This window comes from Pollicipes pollicipes, unplaced genomic scaffold (assembly GCF_011947565.3).
Source record: "Pollicipes pollicipes isolate AB1234 unplaced genomic scaffold, Ppol_2.1 Scaffold_7231;HRSCAF=8579_pilon_pilon_pilon, whole genome shotgun sequence".
Classification (NCBI taxonomy): domain Eukaryota; kingdom Metazoa; phylum Arthropoda; class Thecostraca; order Pollicipedomorpha; family Pollicipedidae; genus Pollicipes; species Pollicipes pollicipes.
In genome coordinates, this window is record NW_023597034.1 from 4,160,827 (window position 1) to 4,171,094 (window position 10,268).

The window sequence follows — 10,268 nt, forward strand, 5'->3', positions numbered from 1 at the left end:
AAGCCAAATTGTACCGCACTGTCAAATCATTTTTGGGTGGAAAATGTTGACGCCTTTTTTGTGTGAAATGTACTGCACACTGTTGAAACACCTTGGAATGTAAGCTCTCTATGTGCTGAAACTGGTGGTGATTCCAACTGGCTGAGCCAAATGGAACGATCAGCATTATGATCTACGTGTGTTGAACATGTGTGGAGGTCGTTGCCACACCTGACATGTTTGGCATAATGTGTATTTTTTTCAGTCTGGCCATCTTTGGGTTTTTTCTGGTGCTATGCCAGCCACAATGTAAACAGCTACAATTTATAGTGCTTCCCCTATTTCTGTCTTGTGCTTGTGTAATAGTTTATGTTACTACACTTCTGTTTTTCAAAAAATATAAATGAGATTGACTGTGTGGTATTGATATTTGCAAGCCAAGCTGACTTTATACAGCACACATGGATCATTGCCTCATTGCACATCATTACTGTCTGAAAGGTACCTACTGACAGGCTTTGCCTTTGAAATATATATATATATATATATATATATATATATATATATATATATATATATATATATATATATATATATATGCAAACATGTTTCCAACAAGATTAAGTGGTAACCTGTATTTGGTTATGATTTTCGTGAGATCAAAACCAAGCAGCAGCTAACTAGCACTTGTAGGTGCATGAATTTCCTCCACAGATGGAGCAAGTCAGGTGAGGTTTGGTGTTTGGGAAAGGTAATGTCTTTACTGTGATGTAAATCTAGTGTAAATGCTGCAGATGTATCATCAACCTCAGTGGACCATTTTAAATCTAGGCTCAATTTTTACTAGGGTGACATCATGCACGATGTCTCACACCAACTGCATCCCTAATTTAAGACTGTTGGGTTGCCTAAATGGGAACTCAGATAGTGATTGACAGGCCTAGTGGCCTTTTGAATTCCTAATCATCATAAGGTAACATATGGCAAATCTAGTGTGTGCTGTAATAAAGAACCAAAGATTTCATAGTGAGAATTGTGCCTTTGCACTGTATTGGATGGAACCATGCCGCTGCCCCCTCCCCTCCACCATGTCAACATGTGATCCACAAGCGGCTTCTCATGAAATGGTCTATCACAGAGTTGATATGCTGATTTAACCCAACATGACTTACTGACCTATTTTCTTGTTGCAGCACAGCCGGCAATAGTATGAAATAATGTATTTCATGTGCAGCACCACATAGTTCACAGAACAGGCTTTATCTATGAGTGTAAGTATGTACTATAGACACATTACTTTGAACATTTGCATGCCTCCCACAGATACCATTTATCTTTGCTTCAAGAAAGTTAACTGTATCATTTGATATATTGTGTTCCCTAAAATCTCCTGTCTGTATTCTGACAGCACCTTTTTCTGGAAAGCACATGAGGAATTGTAATAAAGGATTGCTTATATGCTTACTACATGAACGGATCAAATATCCCATGCTTCCCATGATTGTTTGATCACAGTAGCTGTGAGTGGCATTGAAGGCTGCTGCTGGACCTGGTTGGAGCAGTGTGAATGCTTATCAGTGTTAGGTGGTAGGTGCACCTGCTGAATAGTACTTTTATTTTAAAAAAAACGGTTTGTGTTTTTGAAGTTCAGTCCAAAGCTTCTGATTGGATGAATGTCTGGCATCAAAGTTAACATGCTGTGGTGTGCATCAATTTGTCTGCCCTTCAACATCATGCAATGTTTAACATAGCTGGTGGCAGCCTGTCTCAATCAGGAGAAGATAGCCAGTGCCTCATGCAACCTGTATGCCATGGTGGAGTAAACCTAAAGCAGACACTAACCATCTGAGCCACTGGAACCAACAGGTTGTATTGGCTGGCAGATGGTATCTTTACAAATGTTCAGTCTACTAACAAAACTATAAGTCCAGTCTCTTGGCCATTTTGGAAGCAAAGCCAATGGATCCTGTCAGTGTTTGGTGTGGTGACACCATGTCAACATGGGTCTCGCCATGGTAGGACTGCGGTGACTCCCGGCCTGCGTCGGGGGTGACGACGCCGACCACCAGGGCCAGGATCGAGGCACTCACAAGGGAAGAGCTCATCCAGAGATGCAGATCACTGCTCTCTATTGCCCACAAGGCTAAAGTGGCAAAAGATGGTAAGCCCCATTACTGCAGAGATCGACTTATGGAAGTAGGGGTGAATAGAGGGCACTGTTTAACAGGTTAGCTATTACTTTGGCATATTATTTAGGTGGTCTTCTTTTGTTCATTGTATTTTTATAATTTTATTTAAGGGATATCTAGGGATGTGACTAGAAAGGGCTTTCAATTACCTCTGCATGACCTTTGCACTATGTAGGAGGATGATGTTTGTATTTTTGCAAGCAACCAAACATGCTTTGTAAAATGTGAACAGGCACCTAACTGTAGCTTCTCCAAATAGCATCAGGCATTCATGTTGAGTGCTGTAAAAATCTGGAAACAGCAACTTTACACAGCTATTCTGGCATCTTATGGGTGCTGAGCAACTTCAGTTTGGGATTCAAACCAAAAATGGCATTACATGTGAAGGCCCGGCCCAGCCGAACTTTTGCGATTGGTGGACGCGGTGATGCGCTGTTTCAGCAAAATGCACAGCATGACTAGCACGCTTTGGCATCAACCCGATCTGAAGCAAGTGTCTTGAAATGCCTGTAGGTTTATGTGCCCCTTACCCAGTGCGACTAGTGTCAATCGATTGTCATTCATGAGAGAAAGGGATCACATACCAGAGTCCACCGTTGTTTGCTTTCTATTCAATTCCACCGAATGTGATTTTTAAGAGGCTGTTGCCACCTGGCTATGGCATACTCCGAAGCAATTGGGTGCATGCATATTGATTCAAACGATCAAGCATGATTCCAGTGTTGTGCATCATGTTCAAGCTTCTAATATTTGTCTTGTGTGTAACCACTGATGAGGCCGAGGGACATTTTCCCGGCCACAGGATATTTTCCTTCCTGGGTTGTAAAATTGGACATTCAGTTCCCACTTTGGTTTTTACTAGCAGTTTTGAATATGTTTAGTTAGGAACTCTATTTCAGATCAGAATGGACCCAGGAGATCTCTCGCCTGTCTATCTATGAGGCATGGCCAGACGAAGAGGGTCGGTTCTTTTTCATGTGATATTTCGGTGCCGAAAAACCGGGGCTCATTGCCTTTTTGCCTTTACAGGTAAATCTGGGGGTGCTCTCTTTGTGCTGCAATAACCATTTGAAATTGAGGCCTTAGCAGGGGCCTCGAGGTGGGGTAGAATGTGGCAGTAGTACTGTCAACATGACAACACTATATTTCGTTGCACTACGACCAAAAAGAGCGCAAAAGTGACCATATTTAACTTGACACTTGTCGACATTAGCGCATCGCCCTTTTTCTTGCATGACATTAAAAACACGACCAAATAGAAATAGTGGAAAATCTTACTTCATGCATAAGACATCTTTATCGTTCGTTTCCAGATGCCGTAAAGCAAGCCGAGGTCCTCAGACAAGCGTTGATATCAAACGAGTCGTCTCAGGACGCCAATTTGCAAACACTCAAAGCTGAAAAGAATGATCTTGATGAACAGGTATGTGCATATCAGCGGCACTCCCGTGCTCTATTGTGTGTCACTTTCCGTGATGGTATTGCCATTATCTCAATGGAACTGTAGGCTGTTGTGATTGGCCTTTGCTCCTGGTCAGGCACTGTGACCTTATTTTCTGTAGCTGCTGTGAATCTGTTCACACAGGTCTACTCCGTCGTGCTCTAGTATCTGTGATCTCTGACCCGCGCTGGCGTGCGTGGTCTCTGACCTGCCTTGGTGCATATGGTCCGTGACCTGTCTCTCACTCGCAGTCGGTGACCTGTCACTGTGCGGTCGGTGACCTGTCACGGGGTGGCCTGATGGATATTTCCCGCGATCTGCCCCGAGCGGGGTGATCACTGACGTCCCTGTCCTGATCCCCGCGGTCTCTGACTCGGCCTGGTGTGTGTGGTCGGGAACTTGTGGCGTATTCCCTCCTGTGCGATCACTGACGTTCCTGTCCTGTTCCGTGCGGTCTCCGACTCGGTCTGGTGTGTGTGGCCGGGAACCGGGATGTGTTCCCTTCATGTGTGGTCACTGACGTCTCTGTCCTGATTCCTGCGGTCTCTGACTCGGTCTAGTTCGTGTGGCCGGGACCTGTGATGTATTCCCTCCTGTGTGATCACTGACGTCCCTGTTCTGATCCCCGCCGTCTCTGACTCGGCCTGGTTCTTGTGATCGGGAACTTGTGGTGTATTCCCTCCTGTGTGATCGCTGACGTTCCCGTCCTGTTCAGTGCAGTCTCCGACTCGGTCTGGTCGTGCGGTCGGGGACCTGCCGTCTGTTCTCTCCGACGTGTCAGGATCTGTTAGCTTTCTGGCCTAGCAGTCGCGTCCGTGTTAGCCGGTGACCTGCTGCCGGTGCTGTGACCCGGCCTGACCCACCGCCCCGCGCCGCAGCTGTCGCGGCTGCAGAGCCAGCTGGAGGAGGCGGCGGCCGAGCGCCGGACGCTGCGGGCCGAGCTGGACGAGCGGGACACGGCCGCGGCCGGGCTGGAGCGCGCCAGCCGCCGGCTCGAGGCTGACAACGAGGCGCTGCTCGCCCGCCTCGAGCAGGCCGACCGCGAGCGGCGCGACGCCGAGGCGACGCTCGTGGCGCGCGCCGCCGCCGTCGAGGAGGACCTGCTGCCGTTCAAGCAGATGGCCGAGACGTTCAAGGTGCGCTGGCGCGAGGCTGTTGAGGAGCTGGCCGCGCTGCGCGCCCTGACGGAGCGAGGCGACGCCACACAGGCCGCCGCCTGCCAGACGGAGCCACCACCCGAGCGGGACGCGGACCGGGCCGCGGCCGCCGCCGACGGGCCGGAGGAAGGCGAGGCGGCGGCGGCCGGTCTGTCGCCGGGCGCCGTCTGGGAGCAGCTGCAGCAGGAGCGGGCCCGCGCCGAGCGGCTGGCGACTCAGCTCCAGGAGGAGGCCGAGGGCGGCGCCGCGCTGCGCGAGCGGCTGGCCGAACTCGGCGCCGGTCAGCAGGAGGAGGCGGCCCGCTGCGCGGCGCTGGAGCGGGCCAGCGCCGAGAGCGCGGCGCGCGTGGACGAGCTGGCGGGCCGCGAGGCGGAGCTGCAGCTGTCGTTGCGCCAGCTGCGGGAGGACAACGCGCGGCTGACGGCCGAGGCCGGCGGTCACCAGGCCGCCCTGGAGCGGATGGTCGCTGGCCTCGAGGAGGTGCGCCAGGGTCGCGCGGAGCTGGAGCGGCGCCTGGAGACAGAGCTTCGGCAGCGTGACCAGGCCGTGCGCCAGCTGGCTAGCCAGCTGACGGCGCTGGAGGTCGACGCGTCGAGCGCAGCCGCCGACGGTAGCGGAGAAGACGCCCCGGCACTCGAGAAGGCTCCAGGTGTCTGCGATGACACGACCGGAGACGTAACAGACGGGCCACTGGACGGACCCGGAGACGCCGGCAGTCCCGGTGCCGTGGACTCGGCGCCGCTGTACGACGCCGAGGCGGAGCGGGCGGCCTGCCAGCGGACGCTCACGGCAGCGGCGGGCCGCCTGTCCGCGCTGACGGCCGCGCTGGACACGGCCGCCGCGGGACGGGCGGGCGCTGAGCTGGCGCTGGCGGCGCTGCAGACCGACAAGCTGGAGCTGCAGCAGCGCGGCGCCCAGCTGCTGGAGGAGATGAACACCATGAACGAGACGTTGAAGGAGCGGGGCGGCGCCATCTCGCAGCTGGAGGAGCTGCTGGCGGTGGCGCGGCGCGAGACAGAACAGCGCCAGGAGACGCTGTCCGCGCTGGAGGCGGAGAATGGCCGTCTAAAGGAGACGACAGATGCGGCGGAGAAAGAGAATGGGACGCTGAGAGAGGCGCTCGATGGTGTGCAGATTGAGAGCAGGAAAAAGGATCTTAAACTGGAGCAGCTGCAGAGTGCTGGAACAAGGGCAGATGACCTTGCATCAGAGAGGGACCAATTGGATGGACAAGTCTCTGCGCTGAATCGGACTATAGAAAACAGCAAGGTGGAAATTAATGAGATAATAGCACGCAATGATGCCATGGAAAAGAAGGTGAATGGGTTGGAAGCGCAAATTAGTGAGTTAATTGAGCAGAACCATGCGTTCAAAACGAAGGCACATGAGTTGGAAGTTCAAGTAAATGAGCTAACCGAACAGAACGATGCGTTCAAGACGAAGGCACGTGACTTGGAAGTTCAAGCCAGTGAGCTAACCGAACAGAACGATGCGTTCAAGACGAAGGCACGTGAGTTGGAAGTTCAAGCCAATGAGCTAACCGAACAGAACGATGCGTCCAAGACGAAGGCACGTGAGTTGGAAGTTCAGGTAAATGAGCTAACCGAACAGAACGACTCTCTCAAAAAGGAAGCGCATGAGTTTGAAGTGCTTTGCACCGACTTGAAAGCTAGATCAGCTGACCAAGAGGAGCGGATTGGAGTTCTTCAGGCAAAGGCAAACGGTTTGGAAAGAGACAACAATGCATTTAACGATAATCGAGAGCAGCTAGTGAAAGAAACCGACGCAAAAGTGGCTGATTTAAACGCGCAGAACATGGCCCTCAAGTTCAAGATACAGGAGCTCGAAGAACAAGCAGAACATATTAAAATTAAAGCAATGGAGAATGGCGAACAGAACGGCATTCATGGACATTCCCTGGAGGCATCCAAAGAGGGCAAGCGGTTAGATGCGGAAGCAGAAGATGGTGACGTAGGTGACGTCACTGTAGGGACTCACCTGGATGGTTCCGGTGAAGCGGTGACGGGAGAGGAGCCATTTGAGGTGCAGCGGGTCGCGACCGTCTGCCAGCCGGCCCCGCGTGCGGCCGCGGGGGCGAATGACGCCGCAACAGGTGTGGAGCACGGCGGCGCGTCGGAGGCGCGACAGGTGGAGCTGGAGACCGAGAACAGAGTGCTGCTGGCCCAGCTGGACGACGTGCAGCGCGAGAACAGATGCCTGATGTCGGAGCTGAATACGCTGAAGCTCAACAGCTCCGCCAGCACCCGGCTGGAGCAAGTTGAGGAGGAAAATCGGGCGCTGCAGGCCAAGCTGAAGGCCCAGGATGTTGCTGATGCGCGTCAAGACGGTTCGGAGGGGCTGTGCGCGAGTCTCAGCGATCCGCTGAACCGGCCCGTTGATCAGGAGCGCTGCGAGGAAGAGCTCCGTCTTCGTGTTCAATCCCTCCAGACCGAACTGGAGGAGGTTAGCGGGGAGCGGGACCGCCTCCAGTCGAGACTCGCTGAGGTTGAGGCGGAGGTGCGCTCCAAGGAGGTGAAACAAGCGGACCTCGAAGCCCAAGTTTCCTCGCTGGAGAGACAATATTCGGTGGTGCGAGACGAGAATGAAACTCATAAAGTCCAAGCACAAGAGCTAGAAAAACCGAACGAGGCATTGCAGTCCCGTATTGAGAAACTCCAGGACGCGAATCACGCACTCGAGTCCAAGCTTCTTGAGCTGCGGGATCAGAAAGCTGCCGTCGATCGGCGGGAGGCGGAGGTTCTCGAGGAGCGCGACGCCCTTAAGGAACTGCTGGCGCGGATGGAATCGGAGTTCGCGGACACTAAGAGATGCCTGGTGGAGGCAGAGGGAGAGAGCGGCTCTTTGCGGGGGAGAGTGGCGGAGCTGGAGTCGGAGCTGTTGGGCGTCCAGACGCGCCTAGCCGAGGCAGAGGAAGAGAGCGGTTCCCTGCGGGGCAGAGTGGCGGAGCTGGAGCCGGAGCTGTTGGCCGTCCAGACGCGTCTGACCGAGGCAGAGGGAGAGAGCGGTTCCCTGCGGGGCAGAGTGGCAGAGCTGGAGCCGGAGCTGTTGGCCGTCCAGGCGCGTCTGACCGGGGCAGAGGGAGAGAGCGGTTCCCTGCGGGGCAGAGTGGCGGAACTGGAGCCGGAGTTGTTGGCCGTCCAGGCGCGTCTGGCCGAGGCAGAGGGAGAGAGCGGCTCCCTGCGGGAGAGGGTGGCGGAGCTGGAGCCGGAACTGTTGGCCGTCCAGACGCGCCTGGCCGAGGCAGAGGGAGAGAGCGGTTCCCTGCGGGGCAGAGTGGCGGAACTGGAGCCGGAGCTGTTGGCCGTCCAGGCGCATCTGGCCAAGGCAGAGGGAGAGAGCGGCTCCCTGCGGGAGAGGGTGGCAGAGCTGACCAATCGGCCGCCGCGCGCCGAAGACACCGAGGGTGGTCCGCTGCGAGTCAAAGCCGACGAGTCAGGCACCGGCTCCCGACTCGATCTGGTGAGTACTGGTTGGGCCGGTCATACTATGATATAAACTCAATGCGTAGGCGCGTTGGCACCCGTGCAGTATGTACTGAGAATGTATGGTGATGCGTCCATGTCGACCGCTACGCGGCCGTTATAGATACCTGGGGATATACAGTGATGCTTTCGGTTTTATTGTTATATGTTGGAATTGTGCGCTGCATGGTGTGCATATATCACTGAATGATTGGTATCACAGAATGCTAAGAAGTAGAACATTTTCACAAGTGTCGTGGTGTTAAATTAATTCTGCTGGTTCTTTACCGAGGAAATGCCAACCCGCCTGACCTCACTGGAGCATTGTTGAAGTCTGGTGAACCGTATCATGTGTGCCGAGCTGTGTGTGCCGGGCGTTGTCTGAACCCAAGCTGTGTGCGCCGGGCACTGTCTGAACCCAAGCTGTGTGCGCAGGGCGCTGTCTGAACCCGAAACTGCGTGTGCCGGGCGTTGTCTGGACCCGAACTGTGTGTGCCGGGCGCTGTCTGAACCCGAGCTGTGTGTGCCGGGCGCTGTCTGAACCCGAGCTGTGTGTGCCGGGCGCTGTCTGAACCCGAGCTGTGTGTGCCGGGCGCCGGGCGCTATTTGAACCCATGCCATGTGCTCGCCAGTCGGAGACGCAGAGCGAGGCGCTGAGCACCAGCACAGCGCTCAGCCGGGCCGACGACCTGTCGCGCATGCGCGACGTGGAGGACAGCATCGAGGAACGCTACCACAAGGTGAGACGGGGAGGGGCTTGGTGACGTCACACCTGTGCAGGGGCACCACCGCAACACCCCCTGTCAAGTGTTGTTGGACCGTGGCGTCATCGGGAAGTCGGGAAGTGATCCGCACCTGCTCCTGGCAGGAGATTGGAGTCTGCTTGTTCTGAGAGCACAGGGACTGAGCTTGATTCGTCGGGTTTTTAGTCACCTCCTGGCTTCACCGGCTGCTTCCAGTCCCAGTGTGGCGAGCACGACTGTGACGTAGTGACGCCAACTCGCGCTCGCTGCATAGTCGTGGCGCACGATATCGCGTGGTGCCGTGCGCTGGGTACACGTCCATCGACCACAACGGCGTGTCTCGCTCGCCGCAGCTGCGGGCGCTGGCCGTCAAGCTGAAGAAGAAGGTGGTGCAGCTGACCAACCAGAGCGCCGCCGAGGCGGAGGCGCGGCAGAAGGCGCAGGGCGAGCTCAGTCAGCTGACTGGCCAGCTGAGCACCAGCAAGAAGGAGGCGGCCGCGCTGCGCGTGCAGGCGCAGAACCTGCAGGTGGGCGGGGTGGCCTCCGTGGAGGAGGGTCGGGATGGGGGAGGGGAAGGACCGGAGGCTACACCGATGGCAGTCAGGCATGGTCGGGCACGAGCCGCCTACCCGGGCATTATGTATGGCGAGTCAGATCTTTCCGGCGCGTCTTGCTATTCGTGGTATTGTTTTTACCTGGCGTGGGCTATATCGTTGAAATATTGCTAGCTTGCCCTTGTTGGTCAGTGCCCTTCACCATTTGGTTTACCTGTCGTTGTAGCCTGACCCGCCTCTGCCGACCTTGACCCAGTCGGATCCGGTGCCGCTGTGTACTCACCCCTCCTCGCCGCCTTGCGAGACGCTGGTGCCGCTCGTGACCCCCACATGTCTGCGCAGGCTCTGCAGGCCAGCTATGACCGGCTGCAGGATCAGGTCGACTCGCTGACCTCGTCCGACCGTGACCTGCGGAACGAGCTGACCCGGGCCGGCGAGCAGCTGAGCCAGCTCAAGCTTGAGCTGTGCGAGACACAGGAGCTCAAGAGCGCCGCCGAGGCTCGCGCGCAGGTAAGCTGAGCAGGCGGAAACCAGGACACCTGGTTCCGGGGGACTCTGAGCCGCTGTGTTCCATCGGCGAATGTTTACGTCAAAACTTCAAACGTACAAGACAAATTTGACGTCACAGTGTGGATGGTTGCGCTTGACGCTCGTGTGGGCATCGTCGATGTGAGCGCGCACGCTATCTTGCATTGCCGCGAATACTTTGACGCAAAGCTTCCG

General features: G+C 55.3%; 1 protein-coding gene and 1 long non-coding RNA gene across 2 annotated transcripts; both read left to right on the plus strand.

Moving 5' to 3' along the window:
- The first annotated feature begins 1,197 nt into the window (after nucleotides 1-1,197).
- Nucleotides 1,198-4,524, plus strand: LOC119110500 (uncharacterized). Its single transcript, XR_005095498.1, has 4 exons — nucleotides 1,198-1,250; nucleotides 1,999-2,140; nucleotides 3,482-3,591; nucleotides 4,488-4,524. It is a non-coding gene; the product is annotated as an uncharacterized LOC119110500 (long non-coding RNA).
- A 74-nt stretch (nucleotides 4,525-4,598) lies between these two features.
- Nucleotides 4,599-10,018, plus strand: LOC119109269 (myosin-10; the record flags this gene model as incomplete). The annotated part of the gene is given in 6 exon segments (XM_037232863.1): nucleotides 4,599-4,853; nucleotides 5,211-5,348; nucleotides 5,661-8,246; nucleotides 8,881-8,988; nucleotides 9,345-9,518; nucleotides 9,888-10,018. Coding segments are annotated over 6 exon segments (3,392 nt in total), but the record flags the coding sequence as incomplete, so codon positions are not given.
- Between the last annotated feature and the right edge of the window lie 250 nt (nucleotides 10,019-10,268).